General features: G+C 43.7%; 1 protein-coding gene and 2 pseudogenes across 2 annotated transcripts; 1 reads left to right on the top strand and 2 right to left on the bottom strand.

The window, feature by feature from the left end:
- The first annotated feature begins 1,014 nt into the window (after nt 1-1,014).
- Nucleotides 1,015-23,721, top strand: FAM71F1 (family with sequence similarity 71 member F1). Of its 2 annotated transcripts, none has more exons than XM_031665176.1 (8): nt 1,015-1,557; nt 7,925-8,313; nt 9,431-9,615; nt 11,483-11,735; nt 16,497-16,618; nt 18,821-18,858; nt 21,892-22,059; nt 23,072-23,721. In XM_031665176.1, the coding sequence occupies exons 2-8, from the start codon at nt 8,068-8,070 to the stop codon at nt 23,083-23,085; spliced, it is 1,026 nt and encodes a 341-aa protein (XP_031521036.1). In that variant the 5' UTR covers nt 1,015-1,557; nt 7,925-8,067; the 3' UTR covers nt 23,086-23,721. The 2 variants fall into 2 exon arrangements, with proteins under 2 accessions (XP_031521036.1, XP_031521035.1); XM_031665175.1 differs by having other exon boundaries at nt 18,815-18,858.
- LOC116274756 lies at nt 2,190-2,233 on the bottom strand (annotated as a pseudogene).
- Nucleotides 2,669-2,736, bottom strand: LOC116274757 (annotated as a pseudogene).
- Nucleotides 23,722-24,991: the final 1,270 nt, after the last annotated feature.

Raw genomic sequence — 24,991 nt, 5'->3', positions numbered from 1 at the left:
CCCAAAGTACTGGGATTACCGATGTGAGCCACCCTGCCCAGCCAAATATTTTTGATTTCATGTATAAGTGACATCATACGGTATTTGTCTTTTTGTGTCTGGTTTATTTCACCAGGTCCGTGCATGCTGTTGCCTATGGCAAGATTTCCTTTCTTCCTTTCTTTTTCTTCCTTCCTTCCTCTCTTGCTTTTTCTTCCTTTTCCTTCCTTCCTTCCTTTCCTTCCTTCCCTTCCCTTCTTCCTTCCTTCCTTCCCTCCTTCCTTCCTCCTTGCTTTCTCTCTCTTTCTCTTTCTCCTTCCTTCCTTTCTCTCCTTTTCTTTTCTCTTTTCTTTTCTTTTCTTTCTCTCTTTCCAGGATCTCTGTGGCCTAGGCGGGAGTGCGATGGTATGATCATGTAATGGCTCACTGCAGCCTTGCTCTCCCAGCTCAAGCGATCCTTTTGCCTCAGCCTGTCAGTTAGCTGGGGCTACAGGCGCATGCCACTGCACCTGGCCAATTTTATTTATTTATTTATTTATTTGTTTATTTGTTTATTTATTTATTTAATTTTTAGTAGAGACGAGGTCTCACTACGTTGCCCAGGCTGATCTCAAACTCCTGGGCTCAAACAGTTCTCCCACCTCGGCCTCTGAAGGTATTGGGATTACAGGTGTGAGCCATTGCACCGGGCCCATTTCTTTCTTTTTTAAGGCTGAATTGTCTCCTGAAAAATTTTAAAAAGCCCTCTTTTCTATTTGGAGGTGTATCCTATTCTCATGAGGTAATCCTTCCATCAAATCGGCCTGAAGAACTGAACAATGGTGAACCCAGCTGGGCCCTTCTGTCTCTAATGAGACAGTGCTGTGACTGATAGGGGATTTCTGAAGGTTTTTCTTGAATTGTTTTCTTCTACTCTTGAAGGGTTTTCTTGAATTGTTTTCCTGAGCTGATTACTGACTCCCTTAGACCGCTCTTCTCCAATTTGGGGAGGAGGAGGAGGGAGTAACTTGTGAGAACACGGACAATTTTATTAATTAGCATTCTTTCTCTATTATCAGGCTAGCACCAGATTTTACATCTTTTCTACCCTTTGGCCACCCGACTTAATCTCTTTCTTTGTTAGGTTATCAATAGTTAATCTTTTGTTTTTTAAATAAACTATATACTTAATGTGTATGGCAAGGGTAGTCACTCTGTGACATAGCTTCTTTGCACGGGTTGCTAATTGTCCATCAATATCCCGCATCCTTAAATAATAAATAATTCTCCAGTTCTAGGTGGGCTCATGGCCACCCAGTGAAAAGCTACATTTCCCAGCTTCCCTTTTATCTGGGTGTGGCCCTGTGTCTGAATTCCGACCAATGGGATGTGAGCAAAAGTGATTATGCCATTTTCAGGTCATAGCCTTAAAAGGAATGAGTGTAAACTCCCCTTTCTTTTCCCACTTCTCACTGGCCAGGATGCAGACATAATGGCAGGAGCTGGAGCAGCCACCTTAGGACCCAGAGCTGAAAGCCACATGTTGAGAAGGGCAGAGATACTGTATCCACTCTGGATTGCTGACCTTTGAACTATTATGTAAGAGAAAATCAAAATTCTATTTTAAGTCACAATAGTTTGGGGTATTTGATTACCTGGACTACATCTTAAGTAGTATAGCTTCATGCCACTACCTTCACCCAGAAGCCTGTACCTCCCCTTCATTTGCACGTACTTATGTTTTCTTTCTTTTTTTTTTTTAAATTATACTTTAAGTTCTAGGGTACATGTGCACAACGTGCAGGTTTGTTACATATGTATACATGAGCCATGTTGGTGTGCTGTACCCATTAACTCATCATTTACATTAGGTATATCTCCCCTAATGTTTTCTTAGTTCATGTTTTATGTCCATGTTTTTACAAAGTAAAATGTTTAGTAGTCCAACTAATTTTTTTCAAAGAACCAGCTTATGGATTTATTTTGGTGTGCTTAGTGTTTTGAGATTATTTTTGCTATATTTGAATGAATTTTAAGCCATTTATAGAATCATGGGGTCACATACTTTTCTTCTCAACATTCTTTCTCCATTGTTTCATTGTCCTATGCCATCTAAAATTGCTGGAAAGAGGTCTGAGGCCAGTCTCCTTTTATCCCCTGGGTAGACTGTCTGCGTCTTCTTTCTGGATGTTTGAAGCATAATTTTTTTGTTTGTTTGTTTGTTTTTAATATGGGGTTTTCCGGTGGAAACCAGAAAACCTGCTAGAGAAATTCTCTTTTTTTTTTTTTTTTTTTAAGACAGAGTCTTGCCCTGTCACCCAAGCTGGAGTGCAATGGTGTGATCTCGGCTCACTGCAACCTCCACCTCCCGCGTTCAAGTGATTCTCTTGCCTCAGCCTCCCGAGTAGCTGGGATTACAGGCGTGCGCCACAACGCCCAGCTAATTTTCAGTATATTTAGTAGAGACGGGGTTTCACCATGTTGGCCAGGCTGGTCTCGAACTTCTAACCTCATGATCCTCCCACCTCCATTTCCCGGGTTCAAGCAATTCTCCTGCCTCAATCTCCTGAGTAGCTGGGACTGCAGGTGCCTGCCACCACACCTGGCTAATTTTTGTATTGTTTGTAGAGATAGGGTTTTTTCATGTTGGCCGGCCAGGCTGCTCTCAAACTGGTCTCAAGTGATCTGCCCGCCTCAGTCTCCCAAAGTACTCGGATTACAGGTGTAAGCCACCATAACCAGCCCTGCTAGACAAATTCTAAAAGAGCGGTAACACTTAGTTAATGCATTCTTTATCCCTAAGATTTAGGAACTTCATAAGAGCCAGTGGCTTCTTTGCTCACTTTACCTGCAATATAGTAAATTCAGTTCTTTTGCTAAATCAGGACTTTTGTTTGTTTGTTTCAGAAATGACTGTTTCTTTTTATGTTTTTTATTACTTTTTTGAATTTCATTTATTCCCTAGGACTCAATCTGCATGTTGGATCAACATAACTATTTTCTATGTCTCTCATTTCTCCCTAGTCAGTTCATCTCTCTCCCCAGCTTTACTGTGTCATATTCTCAAACCTGTCATCCATGTCGCTGACTCAGTTTTCTGTCATGCCAGCTCTACTTCTTATGGCTTCTAATATGACTTCCAGATCTTTAGTGAGTTTTTCTTGTTTCTTTTTTTCTTTTCTTTTCTTTTTTTTTTTTTAGTTTTATTTATTTATTTATATTTTTTGAGACAGAGTTTTGGTCTTGTTGCCCAGGCTGGAGCACAATGGCGTGATCTTGGCTCACCGAAACCTCCGCCTCCTGGGTTCAAGTGATTCTCCTGCCTCAGCCTCCCGAGTAGCTGGGATTACACCTATGTGCCACCACTCCCAGCTAATTTTGTATTTTTAGTAGAGACAGGGTTTCTCCATGTTGGTCAGGCTGGTCTTGAACTCCCAGCCTCAGGTGATCCACCCACCTCAGCCTCCCAAAGTGCCGGGATTACAGGCATGAGCCACAGCACCCGGCCTGGTTTTTCTTGTTTCTTCACTTACCTCTTTTGGTCTTAATTTCATCTTATTTTGGTATCTCTACATTTTTGTTCAGAGGGTCCATATTATATTTAATTTCCTTGAGAGTACAGAGAAGAGTCTTGTCAAATATTTTCTTCTACTTCCTGGGATCATTATTCTTTTGATATGCAGTTGTCATGTGTACTTTCCTCCTGGCATGCTTTGGGAGAGGAGAGTAGCATCTTACAGAGATCCTGTGATAGAGCTTTACTAAGAAATAGTGACTATTTTAATTTTTTTAAAAAGTGTTTACCTTGAATCCAGTAACCCTTTAGATAGAGCTTCTATTTCACAGGAAATAAGTAGCTAGAGAATCAAACTAAACATCACCCCATGGAAGCAACCAGACAAACCTAGGAGGTAGGACATGGTGTGGGACAACTCACTCAACTGCTCTCACTAATAAGTGTCCTAAAAAGGGGAATATACTAAATTAAATAAGCTAAGGGAACATGCTTGGTCCTGGATTGGGTACTGATTTGGATAAGCCAACTGTAGTAATAATTTTGGTTAATTGGAAAAAGGATAATGTGGCCTGAAAATTAGGTAAGATGAAAATATAGGGAAAAACAAAGGCAGAGAGTGTCAACTAAATGAATCAGGTTGTTAAAAAGAGTGTCAACTAAATGAACCAGGTTATTAAAAAGTTATAAAACAATATTTAAAGTATGATCTCATTTTGGTTTTACACACACACACACACACACACACACACACACACAGAGTTATAGTGATGTTCTCCAGGAGGCAGGACTATGCTAAGTTTTATTAAAAACTTGCAGTATTGCTGGCCATGGTGGCTCACGCCTGTAATCCCAGCACTTTGGGAGGACAACGTGCATGGATTTCTTGAGGTCAGGAGTTCAAGACCAGCCTGACCAACATGGTGAAACCCCATCTCTACTAAAAATACAAAAATTAGCCAGGCATGTGGGTGGGTGCCTGCAATCCCAGCTACTCTGGAGGTTGAGGCAGGAGAATCACTTGAACCTGGGAGGCGGAGGTTGCAATGAGCCAAGATTGCTCCATTGCACTCCAGCCTGGATGACGGAGCAAGACTCCATCTCAAAACAACAACAACAGAAACCTTGCTGTATTTTCCAATATTCTACAAAGCTTTGCACTGCTTATGTAATAATAAAGTGTTTTAAATAGTGACATAGATTTAAATGGGACAGACTTACCACAAAGATAATAAAACTTAAAGCTTCAGGGCCTCTAATTCATATGGGCCTTATGAGGCCCTAGGAGGACCTCTAGCAATTTTGTATCATACTTTCGTGGGTGTTTTAATTTTATTTGTTAAGTTCTAGCATCTTTTCACTGTGGTGAAATATATACAACATAAAATGTACCGTTTTAACCATTTTAGGTATGCAGTTCAGTGGTATGAAGTACATTCTCACTGTTTTGCAACCATCACTGCCATCCGTCTCCAGAACTTTTTCATCTTCTGTAACTGAAACTCTGCACCCATTAAACAATAACTCCCTATGACTTCCTCCATCCAGTCTTTTTATTTTTAAGAGTTTCCAAAATTGTATAAACTCTTAGCTTCACAAAACCTGGGTCAAGCCCCAGCTGACAATTGAATGTCCTAGTAATTCCTGTGCAAGCTATGAAATGATACCTTGCACTGCCAAAGTGGCTTTGGCCTCAAATCAAAGGACAGTCAGCATAGTTGAGGCTGTCACCAAAGTTTTCATCACTAAATGTGCAAACAGCAGTAATTGTGGCAGCATCATTATTACTGAATACACAAGGAGGAAAAAGCAATGTTTTCTCAAGTTATTGGAACTCACATCTATATAACTTTCCCCAGAAGCTACAAGTTTGTAGTTTCTACAGTCCTAATTTCCTGTAAATTAACCCTATTTTCTTCATTGCTTAAAGTTATTGGTAAATAATTTTACATCTCCTTTTCCAGAAGGTAGTCACATGGCCTTACCTAGCTGCAAGAGAAGCCAGGAAATGTAATCTTTCTTACAGAAGACCTGTGCCCAACTAATGATCAAGTATTCTATTACTAAAAAATCAGAATGGGCCGGGCATGGTGGCTGAGGCCTGTAATCCCAGCATTTTGGGAGGCCAAGGCAGGCGGATTACTTAAGGCCAGGAGTTTGAGACCAGCCTTTAGTAGAGATGGCAAAACCCCATCTCTACTAAAAATACAAAAGTTAGCCAGGCATAGTGGTGCACATTTGTAGTCCCAGCTACTCAGGAGGCTGAGGCAGAAACCCCATCTCTACTAAAAATACAAAAGTTAGCCAGGCATAGTGGTGCACGTTTGTAGTCCCAGCTACTCAGGAGGCTGAGTCAGAAGAATTGCTTGAATTTGGGAGGTGGATATTGCAGTGAGTCAAGATTGTGCCACTGCACTCCAGCAGCCTGGGCCACAGAGTGAGACCTTGTCTCAAAAAAAAAAAAAAGAAAGAAAGAAACAGAATGGGTGTTGGGACAGACAACTAACAGACAACTAAGTATCTGTCACATGGTTTCTATAAAGATTCAATATGCTTGTTTTTGAGGTTTCGTGGGGGAAGTAGGAAGGGGTGCGTATCTTTGTGTTTGTTTGTTTGTTTTTGTTTTTGTTTAAATACAGACAGGGTCTCATTCTGTTGTGCAGGCTGGAGTGCAGTGGCAAGATCACAGCTCACTGTAGCCTTGAACTCCTGTCCTAGAGTGATCCTCCCAGGAACGTAGGCTTTCCAAAGCACTAGAATTACAGGTGTGAGCCACCTTAAAGCACCATTTACACAACTGTTTAGCATCGTGTTTAGAGCTAAAAGATCATTTGCTCACAATCAGCTTTCTAGACTGGGCACCCAAGCCTTCTTCCTCTGAGGGTTGAACACCATAGAAGTGGGCTTAACAGACTTGTACGGAAAAGAGAAGTCATCTCCCCAACTGACTCTTGGGTGTCTTAATGGCCAAGTATACTCAAACCGTATATCTAAACCAATGAGCTTTATTGTTGTGGTTAAGCTTTAACTGTGAACAGCAACATATCAATTTATTAATTACTACACTTTTGTGCTGTGTGTTCCCTTTCTAGGTTATTTCTAGGGAAATGCAAACCAAAGGATGTGGTCTCTAATCCAATCCTTAGAGAATGTGACCATGAAATCACTTTTCCTACCTGGTAAACAAAAGATAATGAGAAAAGTGAGGTCGGAAGTTGCTTTACTGAGTCAGGAGCTATAACAGGTGCTGGAGCAGGGGTGTGATCTGAAGGACCAGAGGGAAGGACTGATGAAATTGGACGGGGAGAGCCTCCAGGCCCTTTAGGCTTCTCTCTGACTTTATAATGAAATGCAAAAGTCAGCCTCCATGCTTGTCCTTTGTGTGTAATGATTGTCAAACTCTTTTTCTGTATGTGTCACATTTGACCTTGATGGTTAGTTCATTATGTAATAAATTCAGAATTTGGGCCAGACACAGTGGCTAATCCCAGCACTTTGGGAGGCCGAGGTGGGCGGATCACCTGAGATCGGGAGTTTGAGACCAGCCTGACCAACATGGAGAAACCCTGTCTCTACTAAAAATAGAAAAAATTAGCTGGGCGTGATGGCACATGCCTATAATCCCAGCTACTCGGGAGGCTGGGGCAGGAGAATCGCTTGAACCCAGGAGGCGGAGGTTGTGGTGAGCCGAGATCACGCCATTGCACTCCAGCCTGAGCAATAAGAGCGAGACTCCATCTCAAAAATAAAAATAAAAATTTAGAATTTGGTCCAAATTAGAAAACAGTTTCTCCCGGGAATGGCCTTGCATAGTGGTCAGCCTGCTTGGTTCTCTCCCCCTGACCTAGCAGCCCATGATTTGGGCTCTTTCCTCCTCTGGTTCAGGGGTGAGGGACGCTGTCACTCTCCGAGAGGGGGAACAGCTTGTGGACCTAGCAGAGGTTCTATTCCTCCCAGCCAGTGCCCTAACAAAGCCAACCTCTGGATAAGAAACTAATTCCTTCCCCTGCTTCTTCAGTTTGACCTCTTAAGGGAAATAAGTCCTGCAGAAGTCACCAGCCTGCCGCGGCAGAACACACAGCAGGCACCAACTGCCCTGCAACTGCTTCCATAACCTGCAGATCCACCAGGGTGTCGGGGGCCCACATGATGCAAAGCTTAGGAAGACGGGGTTTTCAATGGACACGCAACTTTTAAAGTTGTGTGAGATAGGTCGCATTCAGAGTAAGGAAGGGTTGAAAGGCAGGAAGGGCATTTTCCTCTTAGCAGTGGAAGGAGCTTCCTGACAGCCCTCCTTGCTTGCTTTCTGCCTGGCTCACTGCTTTCTCTGCAAGTTCTGGGAGGACTATGTCCTGGGGTCCTGAAAAGGGCTGGGGGTTATCAAGGCACCGATAAGGCACACAGGCTCTCTGGAGGAAAAGGGAGGCTCCTCTGCACTTCCCCTTCCTGCAGGTCTGTGCTGGTTTTTCGTGATGTCATCCATTCATCATTGTGAGCTGACTGGCGGTCCCAGGGCTTGGCCAGCTGCCCAAGGCCAGGAGGGGAGAGAGAGATCCCAGGACAAATGTGCAGCAGGCCCCTGAGCATGTGTAGAAATGTCATCAGTTCCACATGGAAAGACTTGGAGGAAATCAAAGAAGACAGTAAAAGTCACAAGATCCTATCCAATCTTCCCTTCCCTGAATGCCTGGGAAGAATTCAGGGGCCTCTTTCCTGTGGATCAAGAGCCGAACCCTGGAGTGGGCCTAGGTGTGGAGGAGGGACTGCTCTGCCAGGTGGTTCATTCTCCAGAATTCAACCTGTTTCCTAACTCCGTGGTGTTTGAAAGCAACTTCGTCCAGGTACTCTTGGGTGGCACAGAATAGCACTTTTTGATTCTTCTAAACCTGTTACCAAGATATGACTGAGAGAGTCCATCCCTGAAACTGGGGCGGAGTGAGAATTGAGGCAAGAAGCTAGTGACCTGGAATACAAGGCCATCCCCACTGACCTGGGCTTTGCTGAGCCTCAGACAGGGCTTCTCCTACAGATAGCTGTCACCCAGGGAGAAAGGTCAGGGGTCCTCTGCTCTGAGAGGAGAATTCGGTATTCTAATCCCCCAGTTTACTTCAGCCCCCAGGCTGTCACCTGAAGTAGATGAAAAAAGAAGCAGTGAAAAGAGACGCTTCTTGAGAACAAAAATGCGGACTGGAGAAAGAACAGCACCTGGGGACCCAGAGACAGCTGGGCTCAGATTCCAGTCTTCTGCCTTCTCCTTGGGAGGTGACTGTGCAAGTAACCTGTGCAGCCTGAATCTGGCCCCTTTATTGTAAAAGGTTTGAACTGACCTGAGGATGAAATGCTAATACAGCAAGCAAAGCACCTGGTCTAACAGGCACTCGGTGCATGTTTGTCTCCTTGCCTGGGCTCTCCTCTGGTTGGATGGAAGCAAGAATAAACATCACTTTGGAGTTAGAGAGGACCTTCCCGTTCAGTGAAGGTGCAGGAGATAACAGGGCCCCTCAGGAAGGACCAAGAGGATAAATTTTTCAGAGAAGGCCAGGAAACAGTCCAGGGAGGATTGGCAGAAATGACAGATGGCAGGGAACTCCTGAGCTGTAATTCTTGTGGGCAATTGTTAACAAAGGGTGATAGAAATATTGTTTAAATACTAGTAGTTGTTTAATCAATACAGTGGTTATCAATAAGAATTGATATTTGGCCCCAACTGCCACGGAACATTTGACAATGTCTGGAGACATTTTTTGTTGTCCCCATTTGGCTGGTAGTGCTACTAGAACTAGTAGGTAGAGGTCAAGGATGCTACTAAGTATTCTCTAGTGTGCAGGGCAGTATCCTGCCCTCAACAAAGAATATCCAACCCAAAACATTAATAGTGTCAAGGTTGAGAAACCCTGGGCTGAAACAGATGGCGGCTTTTGCCAAATGCTCAGGTTGTGCCTGGGGGCTGTGTTGCAGGTCAAAAGGGGCAGGAATTGGAGAGACATCTACAAAGCCTCCTACACCATGGCCCTGGGGGTGACCTCCTCAGTGCCCTGCCTGCCCCTCCCCAACATCCTACTCATGGCCAGTGTCAAATGGCACCAGGGGCAGAGCCAGACATGGAACAGACCATCCACAGCCCCCAACATCTTCCTGAAGAGGTGAGCAACGCAGATGAGAATGGAGGACAAGAGGGGTGAGGGGTGGATGCAAAGTGGAGGTTGCTTGACTACTAAACTCAAGGAGAAGATAGAGATGTCATCAGCAGTGACACTGATTTTTTTAGACAACAGTATCCTATGACAGGTGGTACACTGGAAGGATAGAGGCCAAGTGGGACAAAGGGAGATGTCATGTGGACAGGAGTGAGGGGCCACTCTACCTGCCCACTTTCTTTCTCGCTGCACGGACGCCACTGAATTCATAGGAAATCTCTCAGCATTGGGCCCAAGGCAAGAGGCAGGCCTGGGCAAGATGGGAGCACTGGTTGGGGAAAAGGAGACAGTTTTAGTTCTAGAGAATGACCTGACTTACTTTTAATCATTAAGATGAGAGCCCTTGTTTTCCTTCCTTCTTTCTTCTTTTCTTCTTCTTTTCTTCCTTCTTCTTCCTTCCTTCCTTCTTCCTTCCTTCCTTCCTTCTTCCTTCCTTCCACTTTTTCTTTTTAGAGGACTGTAAGACTACAATTATTGGAGGCACTGGATTCTGTTTCACTGCAGAATCCCTTTGTGTTTCTCCAGAGCCCAGGATTCTTTTGTCTTAGCTCACTACCATGAAGATTAGTTGATTATGCCACTAATTATAGGCGCCTACCACCACGTCGGGATAATTTTTGTATTTTTAATAGAGACAGGGTTTCACCATGTTGGCCAGGCTGGTCTTGAACTCCTGACCTCAGACGACCCACCTGCCTCAGCCTCCCAAAGTGCTGGGATTACAGATGTGAGCCACCATGCCCTGCCAGTTTTTTTTTTTTTTTTTAATCAGTAAAATAAATGGGACTAAGTCTCACTTAGAGCTGTAGCATACAGTGACATCATGCTTGTCCAGGATGAAGTAGTCTTTTTAAATCTTTGGGCCTCTTTAGATAATCTGTAGGATATCTCAAGAATCTCTAGAAATTCCCAAAAGTCCAGGAAAGCCCTTCATTTCTCCATGTTACCTCGGTGATACACCTCTTCATGATGTTCTTGGTGTACCTGTAGCAAGTACTGCCCAGTCCCAGCTGACTAATATTAGATCCAAAGCCAGATCCTTGAACTTTAACTCCCTTGGGAAGACTAACTGTGGCATTAAACTCAATAAATGAACAAGCCAGACAGTGGGGCAAGCTCCTTTGGTGCTTTCAAGAAAGAAATTTCAGCTGGGTGCAGTGGCTCAGGCCTGTAATCCCAGCACTTTGGGAGGCAGAGACGGGTGGATCACCTAAGGTCAGGAGTTCGAGACCAGCCTGACCAACATGATGAAACTCCATCTCTACTAAAAATAAAAAATCAGATGGGCCTGGTGGCACATGACTGTAATCCCAGCTACTCAGAAGGCTGAGGCAGGAGAATCACTTGAACCCGGGAGGCGGAGGTTGCAGTGAGTCAAGATCGTGCCATTGCACTCTAGCCTGGGCAACAAGAGCAAAACTCTGTCTGAAAAAAAAAAAAAGAAAAAAGAAAGAAAGAAATTGCAAAATCTTATGACTCCAGCCACCTTACCTCCTAGGCTGTCTCTCTCAAATAGGGTCTAGGGCACACAAGAATCATGGCAGGGTGGGTGGAAGTTACAATGCAAGTTCCAGGGCCACACCCAATTCCTACTGAATCTGAATCTTTAGTGGTGTCTTCAGGTGTCTGCATTTTAAACAAACTCAGCCGGTGTATTTGGTCTCCCCAACATTTGAACAGCACTGTGCTAAAGCACCTTCTTTCCTACCTCCAAAAGCCTTAGTTCTAAAGAAGACCTTCCTCATTTTAATGAAGACAGGGTCAGATTGGATGCAATAGGGTTGTCAATGTGTGTCTTCCCTGGTGGCTTCAGGATTCTCCCATTGAAGTTTGTGGAGCTCCAGGTATGTGACCACCATCAACGCATCCTGCAGTTGAGAACAGTCACCGAGAAGATTTATTACCTAAAGCTCCACCCTGACCATCCTGAGACTGTCTTTCACTTCTGGATCCGACTGGTTCAAATTCTGCAAAAAGGGCTGTCCATCACCACCAAAGATCCTAGGATTCTTGTCACTCACTGCCTGGTACCCAAGAACTGCTGCAGCCCCTCAGGAGATTCAAAGGTAAGTAATCACCATTGCCAACCTCCAGCCAAGGCCAGAGCAGTGAGGTAGAGCTTAACCCAGCTGGTATGTGAGCACCCTATGAGGGTGATCTCAGCTCGAGGCCTTTTCTAAACAGCTTTATTGAATAGCATTTAGAACCATAAAATCCACTATGGGGGATTTTCTTATTTTATAATTGTTTTTTGTTTTTATATATATTTTATATAAACAATTTTATGTAAATTGTTTATTGTTTTCTAAAATCTACCATTGTGGATTTTATTGTAGATTATGTTGAAACAGTTTCAACACTTTCAGTAGATGTATAGAGTCATGTAACCATCACCACAATCCAGTTCCAGAACATTTCCATTACCCTAAAAAATTCCCCCTCGCCCATTTGTAGTCATTCCCTGTTCCTACTCCCAGCTCTAGGCAACCATTATCTGTTTTTAGTCTCTACACATTCATCTTTGGCATTTCATATAAATGGAATCTTACAACATATAGTCTTTTGTGTCTGGCTTCTTTCACTTAGCATAACATTTTTCAGGTTCATCCATATTGTAGCATGGGGCCAACTCCAGGGCATTTGTAGTCACAGAGTATTTGTAGTTTCTTTTTGTTTTGTTCTGCTTTTTTTCTTTTTTTTTTTTTTTGAGATGGAGTCTCACTCTGTCGCCCTGGCTGAAGTGCAGTGGCGCGATCTTGGCTCACTGCAACCTCTGCCTCCCAGGCTCAAGTGATTCTCCTGCCTCAGCCTCCCAACTAGCTGGCATTACAGGCGCGCACCACCGCGCCTGGCCAATTTTTGTATTTTTAATAGAGACGGGGTTTTGCCATGTTAGCCAGGCTGGTCTGGAACTCCTGACCCCGGGTGATCCACCCACCTTGGCCCACCGAAGTGCTGGGATTACAGGTGTGAGGCACTGTGCCCAGCGTTGACCATTTTTCAATTGGGTTTTTTCTTCTTGTTGCATTGTAAGAATTCTTTGTATATTCTGGATACAAGTTGTTCATCAGATATATGATTTGAAAATATTTTCTCTCAGTCTATGAATTGCCTTTCATTTTCTTAATGATGTTTTTGAGGAGCAAAAGTTTTTAATTTTGATAAAGTGCAATTGTCAACTTTTTTCTTCTTTTTTTGAGACAGTCTCGCTCTGTTGCCCAGGCTGGAGTGAAATGGCACAATCTCGACTCATTGCAACCTCCACCTCCTGGGTTCAAGTGATTCTCCCACCTCAGCCTCCCAAGTAGCTGGGATTACAGGCATGCGCTACCACACTCAACTAATTTTTGTATTCTTTGGTAGAGACAGGGTTTCACCATGTTGGCCAGGCTGGTCTCAAACTCCTGACCTCAAGTGATCCACCCGCCTCAGCCTCCCAAAGTGCTAGGATTACAGGCATGAAACTTTTTCTTTTATGGATCAGGTTTTCTATGCATATCTAAGAACTCTTTGTTCATTCCAAAGTCACAAAGATTTATCCTATGTTTTACTTTAGGAGTTTTATAGATTCAGCTCTTACATCTAGGTCTATGATCCATTTTGAGTTAATATTTATGTATGGAATGAGGTAATGATCTAAGTACTTTTTCTGTGTATGTGGATATGTAATTAGCCTAGCACCATTTGTTGAAAAGACTATTCCTTCCCACATTGAATTGTCTTAGCACCTTCGTCAAAAATCAACTTACAGGCCGGGCGCGGTGGCTCAAGCCTGTAATCCCAGCACTTTGGGAGGCCGAGACGGGCGGATCACGAGGTCAGGAGATCGAGACCATCCTGGCTAACACGGTGAAACCCCGTCTCTACTAAAAATACAAAAAAACTAGCCGGGCGAGGTGGCAGGCGCCTGTAGTCCCAGCTACTCGGGAGGCTGAGGCAGGAGAATGGCATAAACCTGGGAGACAGAGCTTGCAGTGAGCTGAGATCCGGCCACTGTACTCCAGCCTGGGTGACAGAGCGAGACTCCGTCTCAAAAAAAAAAAAAAAAAAAAAAAAAAAAAAAATCAACTTACTATCAATATAAGGATTTATTTCTGAATTATCAGTTCTATTCTGTTGATTTATTTGTCTATTCTGTGTCAATACAACAATGTCTTGGTTACTGTAGCTTTATATTAAGTTTGAAAATGGGTGATATAAGTCTTCCAATTTTGTTCTTTTTCAAGCTGTGTTGGCTATTCTAGATCTGTTACATTTTAATATAAATTTTAGAATCAGTTTGTTAATTTCACAAAAAAACCTGTTAGAATTTTGATAAGCACATGTTGAATTTATACATCACTTTGGGGAGAAGTGCCATCTGATAATATTGAGTCTTCCAATATCTGAATATGGAATGTCTTTTCATTTATTCAATACTTTAGTTTCTCTTAGCAATGTTTTGTAGCTTTTGTTTTGTTTTTAATAGAGATGAGGTCTCGCTGTGTTGCCTAGGTTGGTCCTGAACTCCTGGGCTCAAGCAATTCTCCTGCCTCAGCCTCCCAAAGTGCCAGGATTACAGGTGTGAGCCACATGCTCGGCCTATTTTGTAGTTTTTAGTAGACAAGTTCTGCAAGTTCTGCACTTATTTTATTCAACGTTTTCCTAAGTATTTTATTGTTGTTGATGCTGTTGTGAACAGAAATGTTTGTGTTTTGTTAATTTCATTTTTGGGTCATTCATTGATAGTATTAGAAATACAATTGGTTTTTAAATATTAACTTCGTTATATATTATAGCAGTTTTATGGATTCCTTGGGATTTTCTACCTACACACCACACACACACACACGCACACACACACACACACTCATGCCATCTGCAGTAAGGACACTTTCACATCTTCATTTCCAATCTAGGTTTGTTTATTGCTCTATTGCACTAGCTAGAACCTCCAGTACACGTTTAATAGGAGAAACAAGAGCAGACATCCTTGTCTTGTTCCTGATCTTAGGAAAAAACATTCAGTTTTTTGCTATTAAGTATGATGCTTATTATGAATATTTGTAGATGCCCTTACTCTGGTTGAGGAAGTTCCCTTTATTCTTAGTTTATTGAAAAAGTTTTCTTTCTTTTGTTTTCTTTCATCATGAATGGGTATTAGATTTTGTTAAATGCTGTCTCTGCATCTATTAAGATGATTATGTGGTTTGTCCTTTATTTTGTTAATATAGTATATAACATTAATTGATTTTTTTAATGTTAAACCAACTTTGTGTTCCTGCAATAAAATCTGCCTGGTCACAGTGCATATATTTCTTTTTCATATGTTACTAGATTCAGCTTGCTCACATTATGTTGAGGAATTTTGCATTTATGCTCATGAGAGATATTGGTCTGCAATTTTCTTGTGATATCTTTGTGATACCCTAGCTTTGGTATCAAGTTAATATTAGCCTCATTGAAGAAGTTGAAAAGGATTGCCTCCTCTATTTTCTGAAAGAATTCATGAAGCATTGCTATTACTTCTTCTTTAAATATTTGATAGAATTCACTAGTGAAGATACCTGGGCCTTTTTGCCCCAGAACATGATGAATGTAAGTCTGACTTCAGCTACAACAGAAACTCCATGAAGGCAGGGGGTTTTATCTGTCTTGTTTATGGCTATATCTCTAGTACCTGGCACCTAGTTGGCATTCAATAAATATGGAATGAATGAGTGGCTATGGACATGGACAGCACAACTGGAACACTTTTGAGTATCACAAGCAACAGTAAAGAAATTAATTTTGCCCCGATGTAAGAAGCAGCACATTATAGGATATATAGGATATATCTTAGAGAAATTAAATTTTAAAACACTAATTAGGCTGGGCGCGGTGGCTCACGCCTGTAATCCCAGCACTTTGGGAGGCCAAGGTGGGCAGATCACAAGGTCAGGAGTTCAAGACCAGCCTGGCCAACATGGTGAAACCCTGTCTCTACTAAAAATACAAAAATTAGACCGGGCACGGTGGCTCAAGCCTGTAATCCCAGCACTTTGGGAGGCCGAGACGGGAGGATCACGAGGTCAGGAGATTGAGACCATCCTGGCTAACACGATGAAACCCCGTCTCTACTAAAAAATACAAAAAAATAGCCGGGCGAGGTGGCAGGCGCCTATAGTCCCAGCTACTCGGGAGGCTGAGGCAGGAGAATGGCGTAAACCCGGGAGGTGGAGCTTGCAGTGAGCTGAGATTCGGCCACTGCACTCCAGCCTGGGCGACAGAGCGAGACTCCGTCTCAAAAAAAAAAGACAAAAAACAAAAATTAGCCAGGTGTGGTGGCAGACACCTGTAGTCCCAGCTACTTGGGAGGCTGAGGCAGGAGAATCGCTTGAACCCAGGAGGCAGAGGTCGCAGTGAGCCGAGATCACGCCACTGCACTCCAGCCTGGGCATAAGAGTGAAACTCTGTCTCAAAAGAAAAATCCCACTAAATTTCTATAACAAATATATGATTCCCCTACATTTAAGTATAAAACCAAACAGCATAAACTTTATTAAGGCTTATATTAATAGGCTATTCATACATTATATTAAGGTATATTAATAGGAATAAGTATCTGCTAAGTTATGTTAAAAGTATGTAACGAAGATATTATCCTTAAGGCACAAAAGGACATTTTTACCTGTACAAGGAGTGTAAACCAAAAAATACGGCCTCAGAATTGCCTCTGTGAGCAGCTGGTGTGGCTGCACTTTGGAAATTTTTGAGTTCTAACACTTTAGAGTCTGAACCATGATATTACGAAAATGTGAAGACCCCAAGGCCTTAACCACCTGGTTCTGCTTTTTTTCTTCATATAGTTAGTACAGAAGAAACTCCAAGCCTCCCAGCCCAGCGAGAGTCTCATTCAACTAATGGCCAAGGGGGAGAGTGAAGCCCTCTCTCAGATTTTTGCCGACTTACACCAGCAGAACCAGTTGAGGTACATGACTTAAATCAGGCCAGCCTCTGACATTCCTTCCTGCAACCCAGAGGTATTAGAGAGGAGAATTTTGTCACAACAGGAACCAGTTGGACCAGCAGTTCAGAGGCAGAACAAATTCCCTTTCTTTCTGAGCACTGGTAATAAACTGAAAACCAGTACAGCTCAGAGGAGGCAAGCACTTATAGCAGCGAAGAGCTCACATAGACGTGGGCCCAAGTCACTGCTCTGACTGCACCCTTGAGCATATTGAAACTTGGGGGCTCAGTTTTCAGATCTGTAATATGGAAATGAAAATAGTGCCAACCTCATCCAGATGTCAGGATCAAATGAGCTCATATGCATCAAGCACTTAGAATGCTCCTCAGCAGATTTAGAGGCAAATTGTAAGAAAGCTCGCAATAAGTATTAACTTGTATTATTAATTCTAACTTGGCTGGAGGTAGAAAACTATTAACACAAGAGAAAGACTGATCTGTTTCCCAGTATAAATAATATATCCTAGAGATTGTCACTCCATATATCATACAGAGCTCTGTAATGAAGGAACTGCTCGATGAGATGTTATATTGCTGAGCTAGAGGGCACTGGACTCTAATAGAGCAAGGTAGTTTGAAACTACTTTTTGGCTGTCTCAAAATATCAAATCGCTGACTCTTTCTTTCTTCCTTCCTTCCTTCCTTCCTTCCTCCCTTCCTTCCTTTCTTTCTTTCTCGCCTTCCTTTTTCCTTCCTTCCTTCCTTCCTTCCTTCCTTTCTTCTTTTTTGAGACAGAGTCTCACTCTGTCTCCCAGGCTGGAGTGCAATGGCACAATCTCAGCTCACTGCAACCTCTGCCTCTCGGGTTCAAGTGATTCTTATGCCTTAACCTCCAGTGTAGCTGGGGTTATAGGCACTCACTATCATGCCTGGCTAATTTTTGTATTTTTATTAGAGATGGGGTTTCTTCATGTTGGCCAGGCTGGTCTTGAACTCCTGGCCTCATGTGTCCACTCACCTCCCAAAGTGCTGGTATTATGGGATTGAGCCACTGTGCCTGGCCAAATCACTGATTTTTAAATTACTATTTAAAGAACAGCTTCTGTTTATACCTCATTGGTCACACTCAGTCACATGACCTCACTCAGCTGCAAGGGAGGCTGGGAAATGCATTCCTCATTTTGCATAGCCATGTACACAACACAAAATTAGGTACTGTGCCCCCTAGGGAGAAGGCAAAAAGGGTCACTGGGGGCCTACTGGCACTCTCTGGCACAGACAGCTTTTAATATTTCTAGAAGTTGAGAGGAGGCTAAGATCTGAAGTAGAAAATAGGCAATAGACAGCTAAAGAAAGGGTGAAGAAAGGCCAGGCAGATTAAGGGAATGGGCAGGTGCAAGGCTGAGGCTTCTGCAAAGAAAGAAGCTTGGTGGAAGGCCAGTGTGGAAGAGCAGGTAGTGGTGGAAGAGAATAAGTAGAAGAGGGCAGGGACTGAGCCAGGCAGGGCCTGGGAAGCCATGCGAAGAAATTTAGAATTCCAGTGTCATGGAAGCCTTAGCAGCATTTTAAACAGGGAAGTGACGTGATCCAATTTACATTTTGAAAAGGTCATGCTAGCTGTTGCCTGACAGTTAATTTGAAGGGAAGGAGAAATGTGGAAAAACGAGTTAGGGAGCTATGGCAACCTAGTCTGGGCAGATCAGAAGGATGTAAGAAACGAGGGGAGGAAGGGATTCGTTTTTGCTTCACTGCTATCTTGATAATTGCTTTGTACAGACATTTAGCGCCTTCTCTTCAGTTTCCCAGAATGGAGTCCCTGAGTGATGATTTTTCTCTCATTTGGGCTGGTTCTAGTCTGGTTGCAATTATTACCAGTTTTTGCATACTGGCAACAACATGCAACTTAACAGCAAATAAAATAAATGGCTGAGATGCAGAACTGAACAGATGGCGTCACCCCCTCCTCCTCAGCAAAATCAGCAGCATGGGCTCTGCTCCCCACCTCCCACCCCATTCCACCTCCCCCTTCCTGATTTTTTTTTCTGGAACTTTAATATGCGTCACACCCATCCAATATAGCCACAGCTGGCCTTTTTCATATTTATATCTGTCTCTAAAGCTTTGCATCAGGAACTTTTGAACAAGATCTGAAATACAAATTTAATGTTCTTTTCCTTTACTTTCAACTTTCATTTCCTTGATCCTGAAATGGCTCGAGTTTCAGGAGCAGCAAAAAGGTGGAGACCAACAAGAACAGCTCAGGTAAGGGAGGGCACAGGGTACCACACCTCAAAGAGCTTTCTACTCTGGATATAAGAATAAGATCCCCTCCAGCCCCCATCCTGGTTGTCCTGGTGCTGTCAGTATTGACATTGTCTTTCCATGCCTTAGTTTGAATTCCTTTAGGCTCTCTGGCCACCACAATCAAGTTGGCACCAAGTCCTAACCAACTTCTTTCTTTGCAATTTGTCTTCTATTCTTTACTTCATTTCTACACCCACAGACCCTACACTAGCCCAGCCCTTCTCATCTCAAGCCTGCAGCACTCTTCCACAAGTTCATTTATCCATTTATTCATTCAAAACCATGCACTGAATACTGTGTAAGTCCCAATTACTGTGATGGGCTTTAGGGTCACCATGTAGAAAGACCCCATGGTCCCTCAAGAAGTTTATAATTTGGTAGTGTCAGATGGGGAAATCCCCGAATTACAAAACGTCTCCTTCCAGGCAACATTCAAAGCTTATGCCTAGGGTGCCAAAGGAGCACAAAGACGGGGGTCCCTCATTCCTGCCAGGAAGTTGGCCTGGGAGGCATGGTTTCTGAACTGAGTCATAGACAATGAGTGCAAGTGAGCTGGCTGAAACAGATAAGGCAGGGCATTCCAGGAAGAAGAAACAGAGTCTGCATGAGGCAGCATGACACATTCTGGAAAAAGCAGCCAGTTCCCTATTTCCAGCTTCTATTCACCCCAAATCCACTCAGTTTGCCATGCATGGCCCTGCACAATCTTCCCCCATCTCACCCATCTCACCTGCTCACTCACTGTTCCTCTAATAGCAGCCCTCTGCCTAATCATCTTCTCCAGCCCAAATCTTTTGCTCCAGCAAACCTTAGCTATCCCATGCCTCCTTCATCCCCCATCCACTTCCTTTCCCCAATGCTTCACTCTAAATCCTGCCTATCCTACTAAATCCTACCCTTCACACAACACCTTCCTGCCAGGCTAATCCTTCCTTGGTCATAACATCTCTTTCGTTATTCCCTAGTTGTTTTATAGGTTTGAGGGATATTTCTTCAGTGAATACTAAATTGTTTTCATGCTTCTCAGTTGTCCACAGCATGAAGCAGAGGGCTGAGAACACAATGGGAGGCAATAAATACCCATATACCATGCCACTAATTATTCCTTCACGTTGGTTCAGTGGGCAACCAGAATATCATAACATATTTATAAATTTAGAGAAGACTGTAGGTCCCAAGGGAACTCTGCTAACTTTCGTCTAAATCAGGGATTACAAATGTATAGGTCTGCAGGTGATATAAATGGGTAAAAGGGGCCAGGTGCAGTGGCTCATGCCTGTAATCCCAGCACTTTGGGAGGCCGAGGCGGGCAGATCATGACGTCAGGAGTTCGAGACCAGCCTAGCCAACATGGTGAAACCCCATCTCTACTAAAAATACAAAAATTAGCTGGGTATGGTGGTGTGTACCTGTAGTCCCAGCTACTTGGGGGGCTGAGGCGGGAGAATCGCTTGAACCTGGGGAAGTGGAGGTTGAGGTAAGCCAAGATCGCACCACTGCACTCCAGCCTGGTGACAGAGTGAGACTCAGACTTAAAAAAAAAAGTGGATAAAGGGCTGGGTGACATGGATGTAAGAAAAGGTTAACTTTTCTCTAAATTCTATTATAAGTAAAACAACTTCTGGCAGCTGACACTTGGTGTCAAAACTGAGAAGACAGCAGGGAGCAGTGGGGATAGTGGCAATGAGAAAGTGAAAGCTTCAATTAAGACTTCCATTAATTGTTGCCATGCTGGAATCCAGGCCAAATATTCTAGTTTTTCAAGAGAAGCCAAAAGATCTGGACATATGTGGCATACTACCTTCCTATAAAATATTAAAGCATAGTATTGGCTAATACTTAGTGGGCAAACAAAACATATCTGCAGACCACATTCAGCCTGGAGGCTGCCAGCTCACAGCCCCTGTTCTAAATGGTGAGCACAGCTGTGGCTGCCTCACATTTTGTCCAAGTCTAAGAATGTTTTCTCATGTTATGCGACTAATGACATGATGGTGATTAATTTCTCTGCATTTAAACATACATTCAAACACACATATGTATAAACATACACACTCAAAACATACCCCATGGCATTAGGCTTGAAAAAAAACAGACGTGAGGATTATTTCTAACATTTCTGGGACTTGAGAAAACAGAATTTTAGGGTCACAGGGTATCTGGCATCATGGGGCCTACCACGCCCAAGATGTTCCTAGGCTGAAATTGAATTGAAATTAACCATCCCATGTGGCCTCCAGGCCCTCTTTTCTCATTGGGCGAGGTAGCATACTCTCTCAGTTTAAAGACTGTTATACCCCAGCCTCTTGGAACTTTTGGATAAATAAGAGAGACTTACAATTGGAAAAACCAGAGGCCCAGCAGCACCTGTGTGGCTGACTCTTTGCACTCCCCACCAGCAGGTGGTGTGGCCTATTATGGCAGTGCTTCTCAAAGTTTAATGTCCAAACAGTCCCCCATAGATCTTGTTAAAAGGCAGATTTGAATTTCTTGGGTCTAGCGGGCTTGAGACTGCGATTCTAACATGCTTCCAGGTAATGCCCAAGGTGCTGGGCTGCGGGCCATCCTTTGAAAAGCCGGGCCCAAGTGGACCAAGAAAAGGCTCTGGCTTAAGGTCTTCTGAGGTTCGAGGCCATTGCTAGTTCAGCTAGATGAATCTCCTGGGGGAAATTCACTCAGTTAACCCATCTGAATCATATTAGGTCTCTCCTTTTACTGGTGCTTCTTGTTCATGTGATAGAGTGGTAAGAACGTGGACTCTGGAGCCAGGCTGCCCGGCTTGGAATTCTGACTCTGCCTCTCCTTGTGTGACCATTGGTAAATTACTCATCCTCTCTGTCCTTACAGAGGTGAGGATTAAAGGACCATGAATGCATGTAATTGTTTGGAATGGTGCCTGGCACATCATAAGCACCCCCCAAATGTCGACTATTACCTGTGAGTGCTCTGTGAACCAGCATACAAACAAATGCATTTCTTTACTTGATCTAGGGAGAGATTCTTCCCGTGAAGACAGCATCCCTTGCACCCGTGACCTACGTTGGAGAGCTTCATTCACGTATGGAGAGTGGGAAAGAGAGAACCCCTCCGGCCTGCAGCCCCTGTCACTCCTCAGCACTCTGGCAGCCTCCACTGGGCCACAGCTGGCCCCACCAATAGGTACAGCAATGGGAGGAATCCCCTGCCATTGTGGGGCAGCCCTGGTATTCAGCCTCAGGGCTGGGTCAGGTCCTGGGGTCCTGAGAGTGATTCCAGAAAGCTGTGTGGTATGGTCGAGGGATGCTAGCCACAGAGACCTCAGCCCTCTTTTCCCAACTGGGCTGAGCAAAACCCTGATGCGTGGCACCTCCAGGGCCCCCAGAGTTCCCCCAGATGCTGTTGATGCTACAGCTGCTTTCTCTTGCTGTGTGGGAGGCGTAAGGGGTCTCCTCTGCAGAGTCCCCATGTGGTCTTTCCTCTCTTTTCCTTTCCTGGAGCTCTTGAAGAGCCTTCTTACTGCTTGGGTTGGGGTGCAGAGAGTGAAAAGGAAGTAGGCTAAGGGGTCTGGGATGGGGTCAGACCTCCCTAACGTCCCAGTCCTTCTCTCTCCATGCTCAAGGCCCATTTGTCTATCCACACATTCATTTAATAAACATTTGTGAAGTATTTCCTACGTGCCTCTGTCTGACCAGAGATAGATTTCCTTAAAAGGGAGGGGTGATTTCTGTTTTCTAAAGTAAAATATCATTAATAAACCACCAACTTTTTTTTTTCTGAGACAGAGTCTCACTCTGTCACCCAGGCTGGAGTGCAAAGGCATGATCTCAGCTCACTGCAACCTCTGCCTCCCAGGTTCAAGTGATCCTCCTGCCTCAGTCTCCTGAGTAGCTGGAATTAAAGGCATGCACCACCACACCCAGCTAATTTTTGTACTTTTAGTAGAGACAGAGTTTCACCATGTTGGCCAGCCTTGTCTTGAATTCCCGACCTCAGGTGATCTGCTCGCCTTGGCCTCCCAAAGTGCTAGGATTACAGGTGTGAGCCACTGGGCCCAGCCACCACCAACTCTTATAAGATACTGTTATAGATAGTTGACTATTTTTTAAAATTAGCATAAGTATCTATGTGCTCACAAAAGAGCTTTTTAGGTAATTTATATCCTATCAAACACTTTTCTCTCCTACGCTCACAGGAAATTCTATTTGAGCCATCCTTCCACAATGGGGAGAATCTATGCAAGCCTCATCAATACCACTTTGCAGCATTCAGCTTCTGAGGGATTATCAGGATGGAGAGGAGGAGAAAACTGCAACTAAGGAAAAACAGTCACCTCACAGTGACAGCAGAGCCTTTCCAGCTGTACATAACCACGTCCTCACCACTGCACCTCGGCATACGCTACCTCCATGCCGCTGCCAGAGCTGGCCTAGCAAGATGTGCTCTCAGAATGGCTGGGTCCAAGAGATGGAGGAAAGGAGTGAAAGCGAAGTAGGACCAGAGAAGTGGAAGAAAGCAAAATGGAGGTGACGAGAAAGGTGGCGGGAGAAAGTCAAAGCAGATGACAGACACAAAGAGAAGCAGTAACAAGAAACAGAAGAGACTTGGCAGACGAGATAAGGAGGACAAGAGAAGGGACACACCCCTGAGAGATGCTCACCAAGCTTCTATTTATCTAATTTAAAACTTGAAAGTAAAGCCATAAACAAACAAACAAAAAGAAATATGTTTTCTTCCCTGCTCAGACCATTCTGGACAAATATGAACTGCCAGACACCTTCCATCTCCCTTTCTGTCTGTTTTTCTTGCTAGTTCCTCTCTTCTGATTAAAGCTTTATTCCTTCATTGTTGGTCTGTTCCCTAACTTGGACTTGCTAGCCCTATTGTTCTGAATAGAGGTTTGGGTTTGAGGTGCAGAAAGGTTCTTACGGGAGGTAGTAAGACAAGGTGTGTAAGGAAGGGTGAATTTCTCTTTTGTGTTCAAATTCCCTAAGTTTGCTATTATCTCCGTGCCGCAAACACTGGCTCAACTTCTTTTTTGTATAACACTCCCTTGAAATGTCGACATAGCTTGTTAGTACTTTTTAAATTAGAGATTCCAGAGATAGGAGATATAGGCTCAACATATAGGTTAATCAGAGGTTTACCAATTATAGATGAAGGGAGTCATGAAGGAGTGTTTGTCAGATGGTCTATGGACTGGCCTCTTTGTTTAAAATGTGCAATACTGTCAGGAGCAGTAGCTCATGCCTGTCATCTCAACACTTTGGGAGGCTGAGGCAGGTGAACTACTTGAGCCCAGAAGTTTGAGACCAGCCTGCGAAACATGGCGAAAACCCATCTCCGCCAAAAATACAAAAAAATTAGCTGGGAGTGGTGGTGTGTGCCTGTGGTCCCAGCTACTAGGGAGGCTGAGATGGGAGTATTGCTTGAGCCCAGGAGGTCGAGGCTGCAGTGAGCAGTGAGGGTGTCACTGCCTTCAGCCTGGGTGACAGAGTGAGATCCTGTCTTAAAAAAAGAAAAATTTCACATTTAATGAGAAACAGACTTTGAGTACTTCAGGAAAGCTGCCCATCCCCCAACTGGGGTGGGTATTTTGATTTGACTTAAGATATGCTAGCAGTGTCTTTTTCCTCACTGAAGTAGTTTTCAGGCTGAAATGGTTGGAGGGCTAAAAACATAAGCTCCTGGATCACCATTACTCAAAGACTGAGTTATGTCCTAATTCTTAGTAATTTCAACATCCACATAGATGATCCTTCCCATACTTTGATCTCTGTTCCCTGAACTCCTGCCTTCCAATAATACTTTTTCCACCCTCCTCAACCACTGTCTCCCTTGATTTTACCCTAGTGCTTGTCATTAATAACTGCACCTAACCCTATTATTTCCACTCCCTAGCTATACCATCTCCTGTGTTTTCCTGAGTCCAATAATCCATTGACCCACCAATCCTACAATCTATTGCTTCTACCATGTTTTCACTGTCCCTCCCTCTCTTCATGTTCTCATTTCCTTCCCCTGTAACCTAGATTACCTGTGATCAGTCATTATTATTATCATTTCCTGGCATGCATTCTCAACATCTTTGTGTCTCTCTCACTTCCTTCCTTGG

This window comes from Papio anubis, chromosome 4, assembly GCF_008728515.1.
Source record: "Papio anubis isolate 15944 chromosome 4, Panubis1.0, whole genome shotgun sequence".
NCBI lineage: Eukaryota > Metazoa > Chordata > Mammalia > Primates > Cercopithecidae > Papio > Papio anubis.
Note: the sequence above shows the minus strand (reverse complement) of the source record. Positions and strands in the feature narration are given on the sequence as shown.

Coding starts and splice junctions, on each gene's coding strand:
- FAM71F1 (XM_031665175.1), top strand. CDS start 8,068: ATGTCATCAGTTCCACATGGAAAGACTTGGAGGAAATCAAAGAAGACA. Junction 8,314..9,430: donor TTGAAAGCAACTTCGTCCAG/GTACTCTTGGGT, acceptor GCTGTGTTGCAG/GTCAAAAGGGGCAGGAATTG. Junction 18,859..21,891: donor GACCAACAAGAACAGCTCAG/GTAAGGGAGGGC, acceptor TACTTGATCTAG/GGAGAGATTCTTCCCGTGAA.